This window comes from Bombyx mandarina, chromosome 09 (assembly GCF_030267445.1).
Source record: "Bombyx mandarina strain Sakado chromosome 09, ASM3026744v2".
Lineage (NCBI taxonomy): Eukaryota > Metazoa > Arthropoda > Insecta > Lepidoptera > Bombycidae > Bombyx > Bombyx mandarina.
In genome coordinates this window covers 14,066,602-14,093,910 of record NC_143216.1, presented here as the reverse complement: position 1 = coordinate 14,093,910, position 27,309 = coordinate 14,066,602, and the positions used below count along the sequence as shown (strand labels likewise).

At 35.0% G+C, this 27,309-nt stretch overlaps 1 protein-coding gene across 2 annotated transcripts in view; it reads left to right on the top strand.

The window, feature by feature from the left end:
- The window catches only part of ec (ubiquitin specific peptidase echinus), a 124,113-nt gene that overhangs the window by 69,383 nt on the left and 27,421 nt on the right, over nt 1-27,309 (top strand). For both annotated transcript variants that reach the window (XM_028170261.2, XM_028170269.2), the window contains one exon: nt 11,986-12,078. In XM_028170261.2, coding sequence (XP_028026062.2) covers nt 11,986-12,078 — 93 coding nt within the window. The remainder of the gene's footprint in view (nt 1-11,985; nt 12,079-27,309) is intronic.

Genomic DNA, 27,309 nt, shown 5'->3' with positions numbered 1-27,309 from the left:
GGATCGCCGAAACTCTACTTATGATCCATGTTTTTATTTTGTGTAAGTGACCGGTAAAGAGTGTCCGGAATCCTTTACGGATATCTACCGACAAAACTTTATGTTTGCGATTATCTTATAACTAAAATATGCCTTTTTTTTAACGCTGGGAAATCCATTTACGGATACCCGGTTGAGGGGGGTAACGGATCGGGTTATCTCGGACTCCGGCGCCTCCAGAGAGGAAGAGGGAGACGAGGAGGGCCAAGATCCTCCACCTCCCCCAATTCCTCGCAGGAGACTACGCCTTGATTTATCTAAAATACTAAAATCACAAAAGCCTACGAATTTTAATTGTAATTTAATCATCCAAGAGCACGATATGGTCGGTTAAAAACATGATTAATTCTATAATTAACTCCATTTAAAAATACTTAGCATTTTCTTGTAAGCTTGTCCGGATAAAATGGTTCATTTATTTACTGAATTTTAAGAGTGACTAAACGGATTTGTGTAATTATTCGCAAAAGGAAATAAATATCTCTGAGAGTGTAAATTATAAGGTAATTTTCGTGTTTTTGTAATTTTTTTAATGTTTCCTGTTAATAATTATATTGTGTTCTTCGTTAATTTTTCAATATGGAATTTTTAACACAAATTGGGCTATATTTGTAAAGTTTCTGGTAACTAGTGGAAATCATATTATGGACATCTTCGTACTAACTCTCAGACACAGCCCACTGAGTTTCTCGCCGGATCTTCTCAGTGGGTCGCGTTTCCGATCCGGTGGTAGATTCTGCGAAGTACGGCTCTTGCTAGGGTTCGTGTTAGCATCGTCGTCAGGTTTGAGCCCCGCGAGCTCACCTACTAGTTACGGTTACGCTGGAATAGCCGCTTCAGGCTACCAGCTAAGGTAGGAAAAAAAAAAAGGAAAAAAAGTGAACATATCGCTACTATGAGGCTCGATATGGCCTCTATGTTTTCAGTTTTAAGCCATAAAATTCCAAACGTAGCGAGTGTTTTTTATACTTCTTCATTACTGGCTATCTTCTAGCACTGTTTATGTTACGGGACCGCACGCACTTAAGACTCATTTAGAATTAAAATTATTAAATTTCAAAACTTGATGGAGTGACAGATACGGCAGTAAATTACACTGCTTTTCTTTTTTGAGGCACAGAATTTATATTTTTATTATTGTGTAATTAGAGAATGCAGTATTTCATGTCATTATCTATATATTAATACGTGAAGCAAAAACTTTGTATCCCTTTCTACGAAAATTGCGCGGACGGAGGATTATGAAATTTTCCACACTTATAGAGAATATAGAGAAGAAGTGCACAAAGCTAATATTTTTTTTAAATAATGCATAAAAGATACATTAAATCAATAAAGAAAACATTACACACACTACATACCATGTATTTGACGCACACACGCATGCATACTATTTATTGTCAAACTTTTGTTCTTGACGTCTGTGGTCAAATTGAGAATAGATTAAATATTGTTTGTCTTTATTAATATTTTTTTATAGTGTAGCCTTGGCAAAATTTGTGATTATAGAAGTATAAAATACAATCATAATAGTGTACAAACTTACAGTTCCAATTAATTATAGTCGAATTTCGACTACTGCGGGACCTCTAGTAATATATTAATTGTTTAAATAAGTGATTGCATAAATAAAATGAAAGTGTGAATCCCGTCGAAGACCAGGCAAGGCACGTACTACAAAACGCATTTCATTTTTATCTCGAAGGAAAATGTACGTAGCGTGAAATGTGTGTTCAAAACGAGATATCCGTATGTAATAAATTGATAATAATGAGATTGCAACAATCTTACTCGGGTTAGAGTGTATTTGTAGCCGCACAGACGATAGTAACTTCGTGTTATTGCGACGAGGCAATCCTTCCAGTTTGCTGTGTGGAGCATCCTTTTCACAATACAATTGAGAGTTCGATGTGTTTTAGAGTGAAGTATCCATGGACTCCGTCAACCGCTTACTACTACGCCAAGGTAATATCAATCAAGCTGATTTGACTTATTTCTATCATCATTGTCAAAATCTTGCATGTGACATGTCCTTCTTCAAACGAGGCTTGCGGGAGTACTTAATGGTTGGCAGCGGCTTGACTCTGCCCCTGGCATTGCTGACGTCCATGAGCGACGGTGATGACTTACCATCAGGTGGGCCGTAGCTCGTCTGCTAAAAAGGCAATAAAAAATGTGAATAAAACTGGCCTAAGAATAACCGACTGCAGTGCAGCGATATACAATGTCTACCGAAGTTCCATTCCAAAATTACTTATGTAGAGAATAATAATACATATTTACAAAAGCGCTACTACGCGCTTTTAACAAGAGGCAAATATGAAACTTGAAGACACGATTGGATACATAAAAAAATTATTCGTTAACAAAAACATGTATCGTGTTTACAAAGCATCACCTGCACTGTTGTGATTAATCAGTTTAATGAATAGCTAAGAAGCTAGGGCCGTGACGTCACGCAACACTTGTTTTGATTGTCTCAACCAGCTAGTTGAAGCAGAAAAGTACAGGTCAATGTATTGTTGGACGTGGATTTAGGAAATAAAACAAACACTGCTTAATAACTAAAAAATGCTTAATTGACTGTCATGTTGTATTCCGGAGACTGTAGTTATATAATGTAATCAAAATTCGACCTTATGTCTCATGGTTCACTTTTAGACTCCGGTAATCACTTAACACTAGGTTGGCCGTGAGCTGTGGGTTCCGGCTCTACCTATTTGTTATAAAAAATAATTGGATTAATATTTAGAAAAATTGCCTGCCCGATGATTGAACAACAACATAGACGTAGACTAAGATTGCACTAGGAATCTCTAATCTTTGTTTCGGAAATATATTATGCAGCGAAATTAAATAGTCAGTAATTCAATATTTTTTTAAAGTATCAAATTATAACACGTACGATGAAAATTATAGAAATTATATATATAGTAATTATATAAATTGTGTAACTTTTTAAGTTTTGTAATTAATTGATTATACATTACGTATATATTTTATACATATATCGAATAATTTATCATGTCAATTTTAATTACTCAAGCAGACACGAGAACTCCAAATGCACATTATTCATCAATTTAAAGATAGACAGGCTAGGTCTTTACCAGATTGGTGGATATGTGATTTTCACAGCATATGCTTACAATGACATAAGACTAAAATCAAATAGTACAATTAATTGAATTAGATAAATGTTATACCATCATTCAATCCAAAATACATACATACATGAGTGTTTCAAGGTTGAAATAAGCAAAATATAGGTTACAAGTTCTCAAGTAGATATTATTTATCGCATTGTGTACCCATTATTCATGATTCGGATCTGTAATTAATTTATTTATAGTGTTCGCCCCAATATTTACATATTCTCTTTTCTTTTGTTATTACCAGTTTGAAAGAGAAAAAAAACCACTAAGAACAATAAAAGAGGTTAGAGAACATAAGATAAAGCAGCCCTCAAATATTATAACTTTGTTTTATTTTGTATTTCAATATACATACATTCATGTATTTTTTCTTTTTTTAATGTGTGATTTCATCGACTTTGCTCATCGCGAACCTGTGACTTCTTCATTGAAAAGTGTGATGCCACTAGGCCACGACAGAAATGCTAAAAAAGAAAACACTATTTAAGAATATTTAATATAATAATTGAGTGTCACTTCACTTCCGTCACAAGCAGGGGAAATGCATGGTCTATAATTTGATGTAAATTCATTTCCGCTTGGCGGTCTAAATTCATTTTTAGCAGACATGTTTACTATTTTTACTCCTGATAGGTTGTTGTAGATCCACACATAAACCACCTTCCTGCCTCCTCTTGATGTGAAGCTGAAAAGTAAATGTTGTCTATTCAGAACCTACAATGGCAATAATAAAACGGTACCCCGTCTCTTTTTTTTCTTTTTCCTACCTATGCTAAAAGCCTTGAGAGGCTATTTCAGCTTCGCCTGAACATGTAGGTGAACTCACGGGGCTCAAACCGGAAGTGTTGCCAACACTGGCCCTAGCAAGAGCACTGCTTCGCAGAATCTACCACCGGATCGGAAACGCGACCCACTGAGAAGATCCGGCGAGAAACTCAGTGGGCTGTGACCCCGTCTCAAACATGCGACCTAGCGCACGATTTTCGCATTAATTGTCGAAATTTTTAGGGATGATTACCGAAGAAAAACTGACATCAAAGTTTTTTTTCGGGCCGTGGTCCGAACCTCCTACGAGGACATCACAGCTCCGTTAACATGACAAGCTTGTGCAGTTATCTATGCTTATGTCAATTCGAAAGAAATAAGTTGGTGAATGTACAAAAGTCAAATAAACTCGATTAAAAACTGTGAAGTGTTTATTACGAGTAGAAGCGTGCGATCGTATTCCCACGCGAGCTACTATCCGTCAAATAGTTTTGTACTTTTACGTAATAGTAATTAATATGCATTCGATGATTTAGACGCTTCAATGCTCCCCCTCTTTGTACAAAAACGTGTAAACAGAGCTCATGCATGAATGTACTTCGTAACGAATCGCGTAGGTAGTTGATTCGTGATTTTTTTGCGACGTTCATAATGTAGTAATCCAATTTGCGCGTCCATTATAAATTGTTAAAGTGTAGTAATCGGTTATAGTGATGAGTACACGGCACCTGAGGGCTAATAAATTGCTTGTTATTATTAAGACTATGTTTATTTTCTTCAATTGCCTTATCTTTAATACTAAAGGTATAGTAGTTATCGAATAATTATTCAAAACGCATATCTTACTTATTTTATTAATGAGTTTTACTAACTCAGACAACGCATTCAAAATAATTTCAGCTCTATTGATATTAAGTAGTAACAATAAGCTGAACAGTACCGTTGTCAAGAACTCAAATTCGATCAATAACAGTCGTTTCAAATAACAAATTGCATAAGTTTCAAGTATTGAGTATTTAAGTCTTTGTATGGAGGGCAACGGGAGTATTTTTACCACTGATTTTTTTTTTCATATTTCTGGTCGCTTCCGTATTAGAACATTCATTATTTTTAAGGCCGGCAACATTCATGAATGATAAGAAATTAAATAATAACATTTTTTTATTAAATTATTTCTTCATTATAATCATAACTAAAATGATATCTTAATCGTTATTCTGCACACTGTTATGCCCCATGAAACTATACATTATTGTAGTCAGTATTGTAAAATGATATCCTACAAATTTTGTTCCGCGTTAAATTTCTAATTAAACTGATTTTGAGCATAAAATATACATTTCAAAATCCTAGACAGAAACTTAAACCTCATCCATTTATATGAAATAGACGTATTTGCCTCGTCTATCTATGTATATAATAATAATCTTAATACGTGAAGCAAAAACTTTATACTCCTTTTTACGAAAATTGCGCGGACGCAGGAGTATGAAATTTCCCACACTTATAGATAACATAGAGAAGAAGTGCAGAATGCTAATATTTTTTTGAAATTGTGCATAAAAAATAAATTAAATCAATAACGAAAACATTACACACACTACCATGTATTTGCCACAACACATACGTATAAATATACTCTTTGTGTATGGTCAATTGTGAAACTTTTGATATTGTTTAAAGTCTGTGGGCAATTTGAGAATAGATTAATATTTTTTGTCTTTAATATTATTTGTCTATAGTGTAGTTTTGGTGAATATATTAATATCTGTATTATTATAGAAGTATAATAATAATGTTTGACGATAGACCCTTAATAATGTTTAAACTTTTAATTTCAATTAATTAAAGTCGAATTCCGACTACTGCGGGGACCACTAGTTTTATGAAATTATTGATAACTTGATAAATTGATTTCGCCTTTGAAGATTTCACTCTATGTTTAGTGAATAGATGTGTAACTCGCTGGTAGTCGCCAGTCCCGTTAACGGCGGTCGAACTCGTTAACTTGACTTGGTAAATAAACTGGCTATCGCTTTGTAGTCTGTATTTATCAGGTTCTTTTTTTGTTGAGCGCGTGCTGTTCGGCTTTTGAGAAATTCGTGTGCTGTTTGTAATTGTTAGGGAGATATTTAGTAATTACAAATTGATGGAGGCTTTCGTTTTGTTTGTGGTGTGCTCTTACGTTGCAGTCGACAGGTATTGATAGCGATTTAAATATAATATAGCTAGCTTTTTACTGGTAGTAGGACCTATGTCTGCCGTGAAGCAGTAATGCGTATCGGTTTGAAGGGTGGAGCAGCCGTTGTAACTATACTGAGATCTTAGAACTTATATCTCAAGGTGGGTAGCACCACGTGGACTGTGAGCCCGTCTACCCATCAAAGCAATCAAAAAAAGCTTTGTTTTCCGTATGATTACTTCTGTGTGTTGATGTTTTAGTTTGTCAATCTGTTTTGTTTCTAGTTATCAGCTAATCGCGACTCAATGCTGTTACATACAGTCTCCTCCAATGAACTTGCGCAGAATTTTCACTCCTTTCCAATAGACGGAGCCCATTGAGTTTCTCGTGGGATCTTCTCAGTGAGTCACGATTCCGATCCGGTGGTAGATTCTGCGTAGCACTTGCTAGAGTTAGTGTTGGAAAATTCTCTCAGGTTGAGCCCGTGAGCTCACCTATCCATCCGGGCGTAGCTGAAATACCCCCCTAGGCTAACAGCGAATAGGAAGGGGGGAAAAAATCGCTCCATTTTCAGAATATTTGTTCACCTGTCGTGATTAAACTAGTCTAGTCTTTAGTTTCCACTTCAGTTGTCAAACGAGATTATAAAAACTGACAATATTTTTTTTATTGCCCTTGCTGGCAGACGAGCATACAGACCACCTAATGGTGAGTTGTTACCGTCGCCCATGGACTTCAGCAATGCCAGGGGCAGAGCCAAAGCCGCTGCCTACCCTTTTATTGTGTATGTATGAAAAATGTACACTGCAATATTAAAATAAGTACTCAATTTGCGCCTCTTTATCTCGCACCTGTCTACTTAATCTTATCAAGTTCAATATTGACACAAAAAGTTCTCTAAAATTACCATGTTTCGAAACATTAGAGATACAACATTAGCAGGAAACGCCATTTGCTTATCACAAGCTTGAAAAAATTTGTTTTACGAAAAAAACTCATTTAACTTTTATACTAACTATATTATTATTAGTGAAGTAAGATTTTACATACAAAATATAAATTTGTAAATATGTATACGATTTGATTTCTCAGAATTGTTCGTGGACATCAGAGAAATTAGCAACTGGAATTAAACAATAACATTTATGAAATTAATGGATACCCCTACTAAAAAGGAATTTTAAAATTTTTCAAGTAAAAATGCTGTTTAAAAATGTCTTTCAGTAATATTTTCATAAATAAAAGGGTAATTGGATATTCGACTTTTCTTGTGACTCAACTTTACGTAAATATTACCCTATAGGGTCACTTAACATGTTCTAAGGCAAAGCCTATTCTACCCAAACAACCAATGTAGACGGACTTTCTGTGTTGTTTGTTCAAGGACAGACCCTTTGTCGTTTTTATTTCTGATACTTTTATCAGAATACAACGAAATGCTCACGTTCATACAAAAAAGGTAAAATAGTAAAAGTAAACTTCTTTTTCGTAGTATTTTACATATTATAAAAGTGAGCGTGTATGTTTAGTGTTAAAGTGTGTGTGCCTGTTTAAACTCTACGTATTGTGTAGCGTAGTTTCACCGGTTTATTATTTGATGGAATATTTTACATTCTACTAAATACTACTCTTTACTCTAAAATGATTATTTTCCGTCCATTGTTTATTTAGAAGTGATGTCAGGGCTGGATTTACTCATTAATATATGCTGCACTATCATCTATACCAATCTTTCATAGTTAGAATAGAAGACTTTAATTTCTTTCTTCAGGACTATAAGCTGTATATCATGTTACGTAGTACATATATTATATATGTAACTAAAGATGTGCAATTTTATTGTAATTCTTTTTATTTATTAACATTTGTAATGTGATCCTCGATCGCAAAATTTATCGATATGGCAGAAAAAAAATTGCTCAATTTTTTTTTTATTGTTTAGTTGGGTGGACGAACGAGCTCACAGCCCACCGGGTGTTAAAAGGTTACTAGAGCCCATAGACATCTACAACGTAAATGCGTCACCCACCCTGAGATACAAGTTCTAAGTTCTCAAGTATAGTTACGACGGCTGCCCCATCCTTCAAACCGAAACGCATTACTGCTTCACGGCAGAGATAGGCAGGGTGGTGCTACCTACCCGCGCGGACAAAACTGCTAAAACTGCTCACATCTCAAATTTTCAGGCTGAGCTTCACACACTTGTACATCCTGATTGATACCCGAGCTGATACGCTCTAAGAATTCAGAATTGAATATATTCGTAAAACAATTGACGGCAAATTAAGTTCGACTTAAAGAGCAAATTTACGAACAGCAAATTACGATTACCGTTACGCGTAATGTGCCACTTACCTGCGTAGTGCAGATTTATACGAGCTAACAGTATCCTCGTGACGTGACTGACTAAAATCACCATATGCTTCACTCCTTCTTACTGATACGCGACTATGTGCTACTACTATTGACATCGCCGAGCTGTTTAGTTTGTTATATTAATTTTTTTTTTGTTTTTTTATTGCTTAGATTAGTGGACGAGCTCACAGCCCACCTGGTGTTAAGTGGTTACTGGAGCCCATAGACATCTACCACGTAAATGCGCCACTCATCTTGAGATATAAGTTCTAAGGGTCTCAGTATAGTTACAACGGCTGCCCCACCCTTCAAACCGAAACGCATTACTGCTTCACGGCAGAAATAGGCTGGGTGGTGGTACCTACCCGCGCGGACTCATAAGAGGTCCTACCACCAGTAATTACGCAAATTATAATTTTGCGGGTTTAATTTTTATTACACGATGTTTATTCCTTCACCGTGGAAGTCAATCGTGAACATTTGTTGAGTACGTATTTCATTAGAAAAATTGGTACCCGCCTGAGATTCGAACACCGGTGCATCGCTCAACACGAATGCACCGGGCGTCTTATCACTTAGGCCACGACGACTTCGATACGATAAAATATAAAACAACTAAAGTCTTAGACAACATTACATAGTGTATAAGAAATATTCATGTTGTATGATATATAGTGTTAAAGGGTCGTGTATAAATGAAAATAAAAACAAGTTTTTGATAAGTGTATTTCATCTCTGTCTGAAAGTTTCAAAGTTGTATTGGTAGTATACCTAATCGAACGACACTCCTCATAAAACTACGCTGTATCTCAGAGGCCTTGATTTTATCGCCTATTCATATGTTTCATATGACTATTTTTTATGATTAAAAATATACCCTCTTAACATCAATATGTATTTTATTTCATTTCATACAGTAATTAAACACAAGTACCGAGAAGTGTCTAAAAAAAGTAACTGTAAAGATGAAAAGTAAAAAAATATAAATTTATGTTGTAATTAATACAAAAACAATAGTTTGGTACACGCTAGTACACATCAAGTACAATTAATATATCTTGATAAATTCAAATAAGCTTATAATGACCGTTGATTTTATGAATGAAACTGTTGATGCACGGACTAACTACACGTATCGGGAAAAACGTGAGCAAAATCGAATTGTAGACCTTGACATTAAAAGCAGGTAGTCGTGAAGGGTATATAGAGGACGGGCAGAAATGAATGCTGCTACTAAATTAAATAAGGTATTGTTATCGAAACATCTGCAAGACGGAATGAATGCACCTGCCCCGAAAAACATGCAAAAAACCGATCGACATAGCCGCACGCTGCTCTGAATCTTCAATTATCGTAAGGTGCAATATTACACCAATTAAAATAATAATACAATGTTTCTTACAAATTGCAATTACAGTGTTCGATATAATATATTTCAAAGCATAAGAAGAGTTGATACATTTAAAAACAATTCTCTGCGAGTAACATATAAACGTGCATTGTTTATAATACGCTTTTATAAGCTTCAGACGTGTATGTATGTTAGTATATAACGGAATCTTTGAACATGATTTTAAAACCCTTCAAAAGGTCGGATGAACTTGAAATTTAGCATATTTATTAAGGACCGATGACAATTCAAAATTTAAAAAAAAAATAAAAAAAAAAAAATTTAACTAAAAATGAAAAATAAATAATAGTTAAAAAAAGTTTTTAAAAATATGTTTTTATAGAAAATCCAACTAAAAAATAGAAAAGAAATTTTAATAAATTTGAATTAAAAGTAGTGTAAGAAAAAATAATTTTATTGTACCAAAAAAGCGTGGGGTGCATGGTATCAGTAGTTATAAATATTTTGTTTAGTTTTAATGATTGCTTGTATCGCTCACTGATCACAGAATTATAAATATTTTATGAACAGATATGAGTAGAAGGGTTATTTTGATAATATCCTGAAAACTAACCCACGCTTTTTTACAATAAAATAACTTTTTCTTACACTATTTTTAATTCAAATTTATTAAAATTTATTTTCATTTTTTTAGTTGGATTTTTTATAAAAGCGTATTGTTTTAGTTTTTGTAAACTATTATATATTTTTCATTTTTTTAAACGGATTTCCATTTGTGAACCATTTGTTTCAACGGTAATTAATATTTTGTATTTCTGCACAAAATTTATGCTACACCCATCTGACCGCATGTCTCAAATATTTCACACACTCGGTTATAAAGGAATTATTAAAACTAGAACATTTTGACCTCGGTGACGTTTTGCAAGAATCCCGCGTGGGTGAACAGACAGGAAATGTGTAGGATGTGTGTATTCGATTTAACAGAATATTTTATTGGAATATGATTTTTGAAAATAAATGTCAGCTCTCAGCCCATTTCCGTAACTGCTCATACTGTTTTAGGCTATAATAAAGTGCGATGACGGAGTATTTATAAATTATTGACGGTGTATTTATATATTTATTATTAAAAACTACCTAGACGGACTCTGGTTTCGCCGGTTAAATTTGTAATTCAAAAATAATTAATTACGATGCATTTTATCGGTATATATGTATAGCATGTTGTACATCACTCTTCGATCTATAAGTTACCGAAGGTGGTTTGTAGACGTGGTACATCGTACAACGATCATAAAATACAAACAAAATATGTGTTTGCATGATTATATTCAAAAGCAAACAAATGTTTGCATGATTTTATAAAAACATATTAAAAATAATAATATGTACAAATCATCTGGAGCAAATAAAAAACGTTACCTACTTAAACGTCCCTAGCACAGTGTTCAATACCAAATAAGGAGCGTCAGTTTATATTATATATTCTTATTGTCTATATTCAGCTTTTAACGGTCTCCCTGGAAGAGGGTTTATGAGTTGTTTTTTTTTTGCGACATCACATGCCGCTAACACCTGACGCGTTGCCACGTGCATACAAAATAAAGTTCCCGGAATAATTTTTGTTATTCAAACAATCTTTAAAGATATTAATTTTTTGTGTCAATTGCGTTGGGGTAGGTACTACTCATTCTGCTCTTGAAATCACCATGCCGCTGCTAAAGCAGACGACACTACCCACCACTGAAGGGTAGTTTGTTTATACACAGCTTTTTTCTGAGCAGTTTGGATGTGCCCCTGATATTGCTGGGTTCCGTGATTAGTGGTGGCTAAGGTTTGCTTATCTCTCAAACCAATGAAAATATATTTTGGGATATTGCACCGTACTAACAGTCAATTAATCAATTCGCTGCAGCTTAGATGCACTTATAGTTAGTAATTAATAACTAACTATAAGTGCTTAAGTAACTAAGATATTTTCTAAATTTAATTCCTTTCAAAATGAGACACTGTTACGTAAAATGATGTATTCTAAGATGTACAATATAGTATGTGTAAATTGATATTGTGATTAATTATCCAGTTGATGTATGTGTTAATATTTTGATTGATGTTTATGTTTTTATTGTCGACAGGTGCTGTGGCATCTGGATATATTCCGGCGCAGTTTCCGCGAGTTGACCGGTCACGCTTGTCTTGGCACGTCCTGTATTTTTTGCGCCTTGAAGGTAAGTCATTACGCCTTTACTTATATGGGTTAAGCGGGATCGACGCATGTGTGTGCAAAAACAATTACGTTGTTTTTTTTTTTTAAATTAGCTTTTGCACCGTATGCACTTTTCTAGTCAGGTAATGAGGCAGATTTAGTAATTTTAAATTTTGAGATAGATTAGTCTTCTATATTTTCGTCACTTGTGCTGTCTACGATACACATTCGTCACTAGTAATTAATTAATACGAAAATTAAAACTACTATATTTCGCGTTTACTATTTACATTTCATTGTTTACGACGTCTTGAATATTTTCCATAGTTTTGGTGGTCGCGGGCAACTAGGATGTTATTTGAATATAGTGTTAACTAACGCTAAAGTTTAAAAAAAAAAAACTTGAATTTTACGTTTCTTTTCACGCAGAAAGAATTAATATTATCTTGAGGTCTGGAAGTTTGTTTGAATTGAGTTTTAATCTTCACAAAGATACATCTTCAAGATACTATTCATTCGTTCTCTGTGCAAAAAAAAAACGCAAACACCAAGATATATAAAAGTATGTACTTTTATGTATGTCTGCGACTTGCGAAGATAAAAAAAAAATTAATGTTTGTCGCTTACGAATATTGGTAATGTCAGAGGCACACGAACTTGCTGTGAAAGGTTTTATAAACGCGACCACAGTACCTAACAACATGTAATCCTTCGAACGAAAAGAATAGAATACGTTCTATATTACTGGCTACGTTAAATTATAATTAGTTTGCTTAAACGAAAAAAAAAAAAAAAAAAAGAAAAAAAAATCTACATTTTCGAACGACTCTCACTGATCACGGTTATTTTACGTAACTTGAATGCCTAATTTTAAGTAAGCTGAATAGTTTTGTTGCACAAGCTACCTCACGCGAAACACGATTTAGAAGAAATCAGAAAATATGATTTGTATCATGGCTAATTGTGGTTTACGATTACGTCACTCGGACTTAATTCACTGGAGCTCACGACCGACATCGTCTCATTCATTGGCTCTCGGAGCCCATGGCCATTACCTGACCGACTTGGTGGTGCAGTAGTTAGCGACCCTGACTATTGTACCGAAAGTTGAGGGTTCGATTCTCATATCGGGAAAACATGCGTTTGATCCACAGATTTGTTTACTCTTGGTCTGGGCGTATAATATCTACATACATATGTAAATATTTTAAACCACCATCACCCTGCCTATTTCTGCCGTGAAGCAGTAATGTATTTCGGTTTGAAGGGTGGGGCAGCCGTTATAACTATGCTGAGACCTTACAACTAATATTTTAAGGTGGGTGGCGGCATTTACATTGTAGATATCTATGGGCTCTGGTAACCGCTTAACACTAGGTGAGCCGTGGGCTCGTCCAACCACCTAAACAATAAATAAAAAAAACCTCAAAATCATAATTTGCGTAATTACTGGTGGTAGGACCTCTTGTGATTCCGCACAGGTAGGTACCACGCACGACCCTGCCTATTTCAGCCGTGAAGCAGTAATGTATTTCGGTTTGTAGGGTGGGGCAGCCGTTATAACTTTACTGAGACCTTACAATTAATATCTTAAGGTGGGTGGCGAAATTTACGTTATAGATGTCTATGAGCTCCAGTAACCACTTAACACCAGGTAGACTTTGATCTCGTCCACCAATCAAAGCAAAAAAAAAAAATGTACTATGTACTAATACCGAATAAAACGCACCTTTAATTACATTAAGATAAATGTCGCGTATTAAACGAAATATCGCTAAAACCAAATAGATTTTCACCCTACGATATACATGATATCTTCTCGCATAAGTGGTGTGCTTAAATTACATTATTATACGTATCCACTACTACTCACCCGTAAGTCCAAACTATTTTCGTGATATACAATAACAAAGAATCGACGAGACGCCGACCGCTCGTATTGACAAGCTTGACCTTTGTCGACCAATAGACTGTTTTAGACGCCTCATTCAAAATCGAAAATCAGCTTTCGATATCCATTCGATACGAATAAATATTAGTGAACTTTGACGTTAAATCATCTAAGTTTGACGTAAATCATCTATAGTAAGTTTAGTGACTGCTTATTGTAAAGGAAGACGGTTATTTCTTTGTAAACAAACAAGGTGATATTCGTTAATTTATTTAAAGTAAATGTTTATTTAGGGGATTACTTACAAAGTTTCAATTTTAAGTTCAACATATTTTTTTGCCGCGTCTACAAGTCCCTATACCATTGAATTGATTGAAATAATGGTAATCAAATAGAAATATAAATAAACATGAAAATGTAACATCCTGTATGCAGATCTAAACGAAGGTTTAGTAAATGAAATGGACAAAATTAATACAGTATAGTTAAAAGAGTGGTAAAGTAGCGACAATAGCACAAGGCTAGCTCAAAATTATTTCGAGGTTGATCTCAGGGAGTGAACCAACTGGTTCTTAGGAATGGCAACGCTTGGGACTATCGCATCGACTTTATAATACGGCTTTGGAAAAATGACCCTTTGTTTCTTGTCTCTTTGTTTCCATTTCATTGTTGAATCTTATGCTTATAGTCTTAAGTTTTCGTTGGATAAAGAAATCTCGAAAAGAATGATCGAAAAAATCGAATTTGGAAATAATCCAATTAACACTATTATAAACCGTCTATCATACCAATTATTCACATACATATTTACGCCGTTTTAGTTTTCATTATACCCATCAAGTTGAATGAATTGAATTTAAATAAATGTTCTGAAATTTGGCAAGCTAAATTCAACTAAGCTTAATTTTGAAACAATCCTTTTAGTCATATACTATGAGTGATTTTTCAACGTTACCTTAAAACAAATACATTTACAAATAAGGTATTTTTGTTCATATTTAAAATTCAATATGTACAAGTACAATCGCTGAACTTTGTTGAAACAATAATGTTAAACAAAAATGTAAAAATAAACGATCTTAAGTTGCTGAGAACAGGATGCTAAAACGTCCAACGTCAGATTGTGAAGTTCGCGTTTCTGCATTCGACCGTTGAGTATCAATTTTAAAGCGTCGCAACCGCGAACTCACATCAGCCAATAGCGCGCCGGCTTCAAGTTCTAGGAGCTGTTGACCTATCACGTCATTGGCTAGATTCTCTTGTCGTCAGTGAAGTCTACTTTTGAATCTTGCACCGAGAACTGAACGGAATGTAATGCAATAAAAATTGGAGTTCGTTTAATTAAACATTTTATTGCTTGAATTGAAAAACGAGCAATGACATTCGGCAATAATGGGGATACAGATACATCATTGCTTATCATAAAATTCTTGACAAGGAGACATGTCAGCAAGCCCAAGAAATACTGAATAGTTACTTCAAGAGGTTCTACGTGCGTTAATAGCAAATTTATATTTGTAAACATTTTAACATGATCCACAAAAAATAACACGGCAGGATACAACGATATGAGAATATCTTTTTCATTGTTGGGTTCTAAGATGTTCTGTAATTGGATATTTTTAGTATGATTGAATTGTTCAATAAGATTTGCTCAAAATACGTTAGTAAAATGTTAAACATTCACGTGAATATTAATTATGCTAAAAATATATAATTATAACATATTTTACATTTAATATAAATTCTTGCGATATCGTATAAAAAAAAACCATTAAGAAACTACTGAAATGACAACTATTTTATTCAAACAGTAGAGACTGTTATTATTGGCGTCATGCGTGGGTGAAAAATTATTGGTTTCAACTTAATTAAAAATGTATTCTAATCGGGTCCATATCGCGAGCTACGAATTGTAATCGTTATTGTTTTATGGCCACATTATTGGAACGAATCATAATATATTAAATTTGCTTATTAAACTTTGATTTGATAAAGAACTTAAAAGATTTAATGTCTCAATTTTACTGTTTTAAATTAAGTACATACTTTAACTCCACCCACGGGCACTTATTTTGACGTTATGGATATAATGCAAAGGCGGTCAACAATAGACAAGATAGCCTATTTCTGTCGCGAATCCTTCAAGGTCAAGGTATCGTTTAAATATAATTCAAATTTTGATCGTATGCCTCAAGATAGGCTTGTTAAATTTTCCACGACCCACCCGATGTTTCGGCAAATGGGTTTCATTTCCTTATTAATTTTCTTTAATAGATAGAGTAAATTAAAATACGCTTGCGTTTTTCATAAAGAGTGTAATAATTGGAATAAGTAAAAAATAATGACAGACAAGTGACACAATGTCATTAGTCATACAAAAAAAATATAAAATTATTTATTGAGGTCTAAGGTTTATCGCGCGAACACCCGACTATCAGAACTAATATGCCAAGCGCATATTAGTTTTAATAGTATAAATAATAAAAATATTTTATAACAGTTACCACGATTCAAAGTTCTGTAATAAATATTCGGTAAAGTGCAATGCGCCCACTACGGCCGTTTAAAATTCAATTTGTTTTGCCGAACCACTAAGGCGAATCCAGCCTCTTATTCTTTGTTCAATTTTCCAGGCTAAGTAGAGCTGTGATTTTAACGTCCAACTAAAGTAAAATCGGTTCTAATATTTTGGTACTTACAGTTCAGTTGCAGAAGAATAAAGAAACTGATTGTCTGTAAATATGGCGGCGTTTCAATTGAATTTTTTGGGGCGGACAATTTGTTATCTAATCCGCTCATATTTTGCTTATGTTTACATTACATCTTCATTGTTGGACTGGGCTAATATTCGGTACTAGGTAGTGTGCAAGGCGTAAGAGATTCATTTCCGATAACTTAGACAGTTATAATGTTAGTTAAGGCAGAGACAACTTAAAAACATCAGATATATTTAAAAAAAAAAAACAAAAAAAAACACGATTTAAATATTTTATAATATTTCACATATATTTTCAATGCACCCAATGGTAATAGAACGCTTTTTATCTGCCAACTAACTTTGATATCGATCCCAAATCCAATATATCTATGTTTAATTAGGTAAAAATAAGCATATATAGCAATAACTTTATCTCCTCTGTTTGTCGATCCATTTTCTTTTGTTTGTCAACTATTGATGTAGCAGTGTTATCGTGAAATATATGGAAACATTTTATTGTCGCACACAAGAAAAAAATGTCAATAACGGAATAAAACACGAAATGTATCTAATACATTAAATCTAACCCTGGTCTCCATAAAATTATATCTTACACCTTGGTCCATCTGGCAGTTAAAAATCTATCACCGCCCATAGACATCCCCAATACAACAGTTAGGTATGATCTCAACAACTAGGTAATATCCAAAAATGTCTTGAAGATTCCATAGATATTAACATTTTTTAAACAAAAGTGAATGCTTCCAATTACAGATGCCCGCTTAAAGAGTAGTGCTAATATAAACGTAATTAAAACTTTTACTTCGCTCTCGGTGAATCTAATTTCTCGTAACGGCGTAATCGACGTAAATTTTAGAAAAATGTTGTAATAAAAACTGGTATTACGATGCGTGTTATGCTATCTTGATTAACTAAGAAATTAAAAAAAAAAACCTTGTGCCTGAAAGAAAACAGTCTTAGGAGGCATTAAGTGGCCTTCAAATCAAACGCACCATTAATGTAATGTATATAATGTTGCGAATTCTTACGTCAATTCGGAAAGTGGCTCTTTTGTTTAACAGATTTGAATCAAATTTCGATTGAACTAGCTTTTAATCTAAATTTAATTTAAAGCTTTATAAAAATTGGTTCACCACTTTATAAATTGTGAAATACGAACAGTCAGACAGATTTAGGCAACAAACAGGCCTTCGCTATACCTAGAAACAAAACACTGCGTTATTATTAAACTCTTATGCCCAATTTACCCCCGAATAATCAGACTATGTTTTAAATGTTAGTCGAGTTCTTTAAAAATACTTCAACAAAAAATAACTAGTACTAGAGGTCCTGCAGTAGTCGAAATTCGACTATAATTAATCGGAATTGTAAGTTTGTACACTATTATGATTGTATTTTATACTTCTATAATCACAAATTTCGCCAAGACTACACTTAAAAAAAGATTAACAAGGGCAAACAATATTTAATCTATTCTCAATTTGACAACAGACGTCAAGAACAAAAGTTTAACAATAAATAGATTGCATGCGTGTGTGCGTCAAATAGATGGTATGTAGTGTGTGTAATGTTTTCTTTATTGATTTAATGTATCTTTTATGCATTATTTAAAAAAAATATTAGCATTGTGCACTTCTTCTCTATATTCTCTATAAGTGTGGAAAATTTCATACTCCTCCGTCCGCGCAATTTTCGTAAAAAGGGATACAAAGTTTTTGCTTCACTTATTAATATATAGATTATTTTCCAAAAGTTTTTGTTCAACGAACTAGTCGCAGAGTTTCTGGAAACTATTTGTCATACTGTCATTTAATGATTAATCTAAATAATTGGAAGAGCGCCTTTTTATATTTCACTACCGTCCAAACGATGTACTCCAATCAACAGCGTCAATGAATCGTAGCTTTCATCTTAGCAGTAGCTTAAATATTTTCAGTAATAGTGCGTTTCGTTTTCTCGTCTACAATTATATCTATAATGGTATACACGCAACGTCCAGTGTCTACAATTTTACACAGCATAACTTATATTTAACACTGTACTATCGAGACATTATGTACATGAAAACAATGTAATTGTTGTAAGAGCCGACCGTGATTAAAGCACGTTCTATATAACTGTGTCGGGTCGGTACGTGATCGGACACTGCGTAACGGAAAACTTGGTTAGCAAAATATGTATTTATAATAAACATTGTTTGGGACAGTTGAGCGCTTGAAGGTTTTTATACGTAATAAACAAATAGATTAAAAGCATAACCCGGTGACAAAAAAATTGCAATCCTCTGTAAAAAAAAATGGCGCTCCTCATCGAGGAGACGGGAATGTTAGAGTTCTGTAATAATTAAATAAAAAATTGGTGAAGTTTCAATGAGAAAAACTGGTCAAGAACCGATACATTAATATCACTCGTACTAGATCGAAGATAGGGTTTGAATTTGCAACATCCGAAACCAATTTCTATTTAAAAAGAAACATCTTTAACAGATTAATAATAATAATAATAATGGTTGGGTCATGCCTATGTTAACATATTCCTTTGGCATACTAAGGTGGACGCAATCAGAGCTGGACGTACTGGACAGAAAAGTCAGGCGATTGTTAACGGCATACAGAATGCATCATCCACGTTCGTCTGTAATGAGGTTGTATATTCCTCGGAAATGTGGGGGTCGTGGTATTTTGAATGCCAAGGATCTACATAACCGAGAGATATACAACCTTAGGGAATATTTCCTTAAGATGAACGTGAATATGTATCGGGATGTCGTTGCAGTCGATAAGGGGCAACTCCGCTATCCTTAGCTAACGGGAATTGGAAGAGGCTGAAGGTAGAGAGTATTTCAGATCGCATAACCGTATGGAGAAGCAAGGAATTACACGGTAGGTTCTACCGGGGTCTCACAGGGCCTGATGTAGACCAATTAGCTTCCGTGGCCTGGTTACGATTCAGTAACCTCTTTAGGGAAACTGAAGGTTTTATCTTTGCAATTATGGACGAAGTTATCATGACGAACAACTACCGGAAATATATACTAAAGGATGGGACGGTCGACATTTGTCGGGCATGCCACCGTCCGGGAGCGTCTATTAGACATATTGTTTCTGGCTGTTCTCGGTTTGCTAACGGCGAGTACTTGCATAGACATAACCAAGTGGCTAGGATTATCCATCAACAACTTGCTCTGAAATATGGTTTTCTTGATTCTGCTGTACCTTATTACCAATACCAACCTCAACCAGTTCTAGATAATGGTCATGTTACGCTCTACTGGGACCGATCTATTATCACGGATAGGTTTATTGTTGCCAATAAACCTGATATTGTGATAATAGATCGATCTGCGCGTCGAGCAGTGTTGGTTGATGTCACCATTCCTCATGACGAGAACCTCGTGAAGGCAGAAAAGGACAAATTAATAAAATATTTAGACCTGGCCCACGAGACTACCGCCATGTGGCATGTTGATTCAACCATCATTGTTCCAATAGTTGTATCGGTACACGGCTTGATAGCGAAAAGTTTCGATCAACATCTTAAGAATCTTTCGTTATCCAGCTGGGTTGAGGGCCTAATACAGAAAGCAGTTATCCTCGATACTGCACGCATTGTGAGGAGGTTTCTCACTCTGGAGTCCTAACCACTGGTGGCTTGTGTCGTAGACACCGCCATCAGCGGCAATCTATTTTTATATAGTGTTTTTTAAAAATTGTATTTTTAATATCTTTTTTAAAAAATATTATGTATTTATTAAGATTTTAAATAAATATAAACAAATAATAATAATATTAACAGATTACTGTGTTAAAAATATTAAAACAATCTTCAGTTTTCACGTGTTGTAGACATAATTAAAACTATTTTTACAGTTTAATCTCGCATATATTATTGTCATGATACTTTACATTTTTTATTCGTCCGTGATCATGAAAACTACGTTCGTTGCTAATAATATTATAAGAATATTATCGCTTTGTCTTAAATCTAAAGACAAAAGTCTTCAATCAGTGCGTCCTGCGTGTCATGAGATACGGAGCCGAAACGTGGACACTCACCATTGGGCTCGTTCACAGATGTAAAGCGAGCTATGGAGAGGGCTATGCTTGGAGTTTCTCTGAAGGATCGAGTCCGGAACGAGGTGATCCAACAGAGAACCAAAGTTATCGACATAGCACAACGGATTAGTAAGCTGAAGTGGCAAAGGATTAGCCATACTAACCGGACAACCGATAACTGATGGGCAAATCGTGTTCTTGAGTGGAGACCAAGAATTGGCAAACGAATTGCAGGAGGCCCTCAGGCTCGGTGGAGTAACGATCTATGCAGAGTGACTAGCAGGAGCTGGATGATTTACCTCGGCCCTTCTCTTCTCCCCTTCTTCCTCTCAGGAGGCGCCGGAGTCCGACATAACCCGGTCTGTTACCCCCCTCGACCAGGTATCCGTAAATGGATTCCCCAGGGTTAAAAAAAAAGGAGCTGGATGAAGCCGAGGATCGTGCTCATTAGTGAGCGATTGGAGAGACCTATGTCTAGCAGTGGACTGTTATAGGCGGATGATCATGATGATGGTAATTAGCCCTGTGAGGTCCACACGTATTGGACATATAGTTTAGTCTTCCATTAGTTTTAGGACCGCAAAGGGTTAAACGTGAGGATAGACCATAAAATTAGTTTTCTACTATACTATAGTAGAAGTTATTAAAACACGTCGTCACGTTTGCAGAAGACTGGCCACATTACGTCAGTCACACTTAATAAGTTCGGTTAAAAATGGATCCGGTAAAAAATCTATCAAGATTTTTTTACCGAACGACGTTAACCTATTTCCACATTCAATGAACCAAGATTAGTCCTTAAATTCGTTATGTTTGCTTGAATGGGTCCTCCGATTGGACGTACGTCGTGCTTCATGGGTCCAGATCACGCGAGATCGTGCCACGAGTCTAGCGTGTCATAATGATGTAGCGTTGCAGACACTATCCATGACAAGTCTATACTCAAATGTGTATAGTACCTATGATCGAACATTTTACTGCTACAAAACACGTTACCTACGAAACCTTTACTACTCTTGTAGTCATGTTGTAGTCAATATTTAGAATTATACTATATTTAAAGAAGCGGGAGAATATTTTGAAATCAATTTTCAATGAAGGCTCGTCTTCAAAAAGATGATTAGCTGTAAAACTAAAAACCAAATAGAAGTAATGACCAAAAATATATGAAAATACCTATTCCCCTATAGGAGGAAGCAGTTTGATGTCTAAAACAATATAGCGTACAACGGTAGGCAGCGGCTTGGCTCGGCCCCTGGCATTGCTGAAGTCCATGGGCGACGGTAACTACTCACCATCAGGTGGGCCGTATGTTCGTCTGCCTACAAAAGCAAAAAAAAATTAAATAAAATGTATCTCTGAATTTAAACCATTTGAATTACATTCGAATACAATGCTTAGATACAATATATTTGAGGCGTGAAAGGCTATTTCCTTTAAGCGACATTTCGTTTAATACGCGGCATCTATATTTGTAATCAAATGTCTGTTTTATTTGGTATTCGCATTAACAATTCAATGTTTTTAATTGAACTTCAATTATGTTTACCCCATTCAAATAGCTGAAGAAGTTTTATTGTTATGATATTTTTCCAATATTTTAACTTCCTGTGAAGTTGCAAAAATGTCGCTCAAACCAAATACCAAAAACCAAACTTAAACCAAAAACCGCCTTTCACCCCTCGATGTGTACGAACGATATATTTCGTAAGTGAAAAGAATAGGAAATGTCTGTACTGTCGACTTGGATAGTTGTACTTCGGCACGGATGGTCTAAGGTATACATAGACAGACAGTGTATATATTATAATATAACGTAGTGTATACGTATATATACGCGCACGCGCAGCTGCATAACCGGTTCTTGCTTCTCGCTTACACACTTCTATCTCGTCATGTTCTCGGTAAATGTTTCAAGGAAGACTAATAAATGTTGTTTTAATCTTACTGACTTACTAGCTTTTGTGCTGTAAATCTTAGACTGACAACAATTAAGGATTTAAGTATCTGGAAGTTATGAAATTTATGGTGCAACCAAATTTGTTTTGATAATAATTTTGCTATACAATTAAGTTGTTAGTATGACGGATAAATTACATGATTCTGATTATTGGTATCGCTGACTATCTGAACTATTTTTAACTATCGTATATCGGAAAACTGTTACAAAATTTTGCTATATTCTCTTATAAGAGCACCGCACCGAAAAGAATCATTAGAATCGTTAGCAAGTTTCTAAAGTAAGTCATAGGAAAAGTATATAGGCCTGTTAATTTAATTAGAAAGATCTATAACTTATAATATTAAAAAGAGTTCTGTTTAAGTCTGGTTGTTTACAAATCAGAGAGTAATTCTTAATACAGCTGTAGACTGGTTTGATTTAATTACATATTATTTTGAACAAATTGGAGTTTGTATTTTACCCATTAACAATAACCATTACTGAAATGTGATATGCGGTGTGGCACCAAAATAAAACAGCGACAATAAGGCGTCATATTAAAGTGTAGCTTGTCTAAGGCCTCTGATGTTTACATAATAATATCTATGCGAAACGAGAACTTGCTTCAACTACAAAGGAAAGTAGAGCTTCTGAACTTGATTGACTCAGAGGCAGAGTAGTCAGAAATAGGCTGGGCTGAAAAACATAGATTAAATTCCTGTTTCAAGCAAACATGGGCCTGAAGAAAGCTTTATTTGTTCTTTGTATGGGTGTTTGATATCAATAAATATAAGTATGTATGTCAGTCTTGGGTTTCTGTACAACACAGAATTATTTTATAGGGTTAAGTGACCCTGGGTGATTAATCTCCGATTAATTATCATAATACCTTTATATGTTCTGTGCTAATATATTTACAAAAGCTGATAGTTAATCGTTTTACAATGCGTAGTAACAAAAATAATTGTTTAATTTTAGAGTATTATGAGATAATTACTTTATCGCCCATGCTATTTTCAATTAAGGTTCTCGCCCACTACGCTTATGTGTATTAGCATAATGTCATACGAACAAACATAACATCTTGAGAATTAAATTTTTTAACTCCACTCTTTATTAGGAAACTGTCTGTCATACAGGAAAAACTGAAGTTAAGGTGCCGTGTAATTACTTTTGATTTGATTGTCAAAACTTTTGTGTCAATCAAGATTAGTATTTAAAAGGTATTTGATATTCCATAACTTTGGTACTAGCTTTGGCTAATAATAATAATTTTAACTCGGGTAATACAATAAAAATGAATTACGTGTAAAATCATAAATAATCGGGAACTATAAAACGAGAAATCTATTCTTTAGTGATTGTAAACGACTTTTTTTCGACCTCAATGTGTTAATACTAATTAATATGTAATGAAAGAGAACAATGGTCAAATAACGTTTTCACGAATTCACTTCTTCTTAAGGGCCCTTGTGTCAGACTGGTCACGATATCATGCGACAATGCGGCGCCTACTGATCGGCGCCCTTCTAAGCCCAGTAATAACTATAACGTTGCGTCACAGTATAAATTACTATTGATATATGACGTCATTAAAGTCAGATGCTCCTCTGTCAAAGTTCATGGCCGTGGGCGGACCAGTAGTCTCCATTTAATACGCTTGATGTCGAAATGAATGATTATCCAAGAATGTATTGTATTTCTTTTCAAAGATAAAGGTTTTTGGGATGGCCTTTATATGGATGGTGAGTGGTTACCGTCGCTTATGGACGTGAGCAATGCCAAGATCGCTGCAAGTCGACGTTGAAGTCGTCGTAGCCTAAAGAGTAAGACGTCCGGTTGCGCGATGCACCGGTGCTCGAATCTCAGGCGGGTACCAATTTTTCTAATGAAATACGTACTCAACAAATGCTCACGATTGACTTCCACGGTGAAGGAATAACATCGTGTAATAAAAATGAAACCCGCTAAATTATAATTTGCGTAATTACTGGAGGCGGGTGGCGCATTTACGTTGTAGATGTCTATGGGCTCCAGTAACCACTTAACTTTTTTATGTTTCATACGTTACCGGCATCGCAGCAAACTAGAAAATTCAATTCAAATCTTTGTGTTCGGTGAACGCTAACAAAATTTCCGTGTCGAATTTCGTTTCTTATACGAACGTCATCATCGGTTCTGTACTCGAGGTTATTCATAACACTTTCGCGTCAACGTTCAGGTATTTGACAATTGGTAATATCCAACCGCTAAACGTTTAGCGTGTTGTTTGTTCACGCGTTCGCGGTACTGTGACGGAATACGTAAGTAACAATGTGAGTAATAAATAAACTGACGGTTTTGATTGTTAGGTTTAATGAAAAAAACAAAAAAAAAAACACAGTTTTATTACTGACTCGGTGGTGTATTAGTTAGCGCCCCTGATTGTTGTACCCAGGGTCGTGGGTTCGGTTCCCACATGGGACAAACATTTTGTGATGAACAGGTTTGTTTGTTTTCTGTCTGGTAGTTTATTATCTATATATGTATGCAATACCGTCTTTACCATAAGGGCACACGGAGCCCGTGCCCAGGGCCCCCATTCTCAGGGGGCCCCGAAAGACCGACAATTTCTCTCACACGTTTATTCTCAAAACATTTTTGTCGGGCACATTCCACTTTTTTCAAATCAGTAATCAGAAGGTATTTACAAGGCATATACTATGCCTATAATAGAAGATTTTGCTCAACAGAAATCCCGAAAGAAACCGTTATCGAAATCGTAACCGAAAAACCAGCAGCATTCTAATATCATTAATGACATATTATATCATACTGTATTTGATTACCTATAAGAAATGGTCATACTCAGTAAAAAAATGTTATTATAATTCGCTTTTTTTACTTTCCAAAAGGGCCTCAAATTCTTGTGTGCCCAAGGGCCCCATCCTAGTTTAAGACGTCCCTGTATGTATGTATTAAAGGTATGTAACAAAATTGGTACCTTTTTTTTTCTACCCAAGCTGATGGTCTTGAGAGACCATTTCAGCGTAACCTTTACAAGTAGGTGAGCTCACGGGGCTCAAACCTGACGTCGTCGCTAACACTAACCCTAGCAAGAGCAGCGCTTTGCAGAATCTCTGGTACCTGTAACACATGGAATCTTAGATTGGGACCGTGCGTGATTTTTCTCACTTTTTTTTTTTTATTCGACTAATAATGAAAATACTACATTCTAGAAAGTTGCATACAGAACGCCCTATAAACAAAATGATGCAAAAATAATGGTAAGTAATTATAGTTGTATTTAATTAATTAAAATTTAAATTGTTTGATTCTGAGACACAATATCATACATACATCACAATTACGTGTAAATGTTACGGCATTTACTTTGAAGGATATCAAGTCTCTACAAATAGAAGAGGATCTTATGTCGACATTTAAATCTAAAGTCGATTGTGTCAATCCACATAGTATTTATCTACAGATGTACCTATGTGCATACGGAAGTGACGACACAATTTTGGTATTAATTAAAATTCCTAGTGGTAATATCGATTTAATAATAATTTAATTTTTATTATTGATTATTGATATCGATTTTTGAGTGAGTGATAAGTGATTTTCGCACTTTGTGCCAATGCTATAACATGGATTAGAAGCTCCGTATTGACATAACAAGCTAATTATTTTTAGAATTCAATTATCAATAGCCCGAGCAGGTAGACGAGCATACGGCCCACCTGATGGTAAGTGGGTACCCTCGCTCATGGACGTCAGCAATGGCAGGGGCAGAACCAAGCCGCTGCCTACCGCTTAAAACTCTCCACAAGCCTCGTTTGAAGAAGGACATGTCATAGCGCTCGGGAAGCACCGTGGAGGGGAGCTCATTCCAAAGCCGGATGGTACGTGGCAAAAATGATCTCTGGAAATACACTGTGGATGAACGCAGTGGCTCCAGGTAGTATGGATGAACTTTACTCCTGTGGTGGGCAACAGCTAATGGTATTTTAGTTATTTATCGAAGTTTGGATACCTGGAAATCGATCTTAGCCCATCTTGTGAGTTGCTTCGATGTAAATATTTCTGTTTTCAATAAAACTACTTCACCGTAAAGAGGTGGTTTTAAAGATGTACTTACTAATAAGCATTTACGGATTTTTCACGAAAAGTTGTCTGAACGATTTTAAATGAAATTTCGCATTACAATAGTTAATAACCTGGACTACATAAGACTACTTTATAAACCCACGTATTTGGTATATACGACAATATTTATTTTATTATTCACTGGTCAGCGATTTTACGTACCAACGGATCTACAGATCGACTAGTAGTTAATGGACCAGATAGTGACACTAGCAGATCTTTATCCCGGGAAAATAAAACTTGTACATTATTTGCGTATTAAAAATTTAACGAAGTTGAAACCGAGGAGCACATCCAGTGTTTTATTAATACATGCATTTGTTTCATATGTCATTCATAAAATTAAATATCGCAGTACGAGTATAACAATGACATGTTCTTGGAATGTATAAATAAGCTAAGCTTTGTGTTAGAGGTTTAGCGACAGCCTTCAATTCACTGCTGCGGTGGTTATTTAAACTATTGTTACATTAAATACAAAATCGTCATCATACTATTTGGTAGGCAGCGGC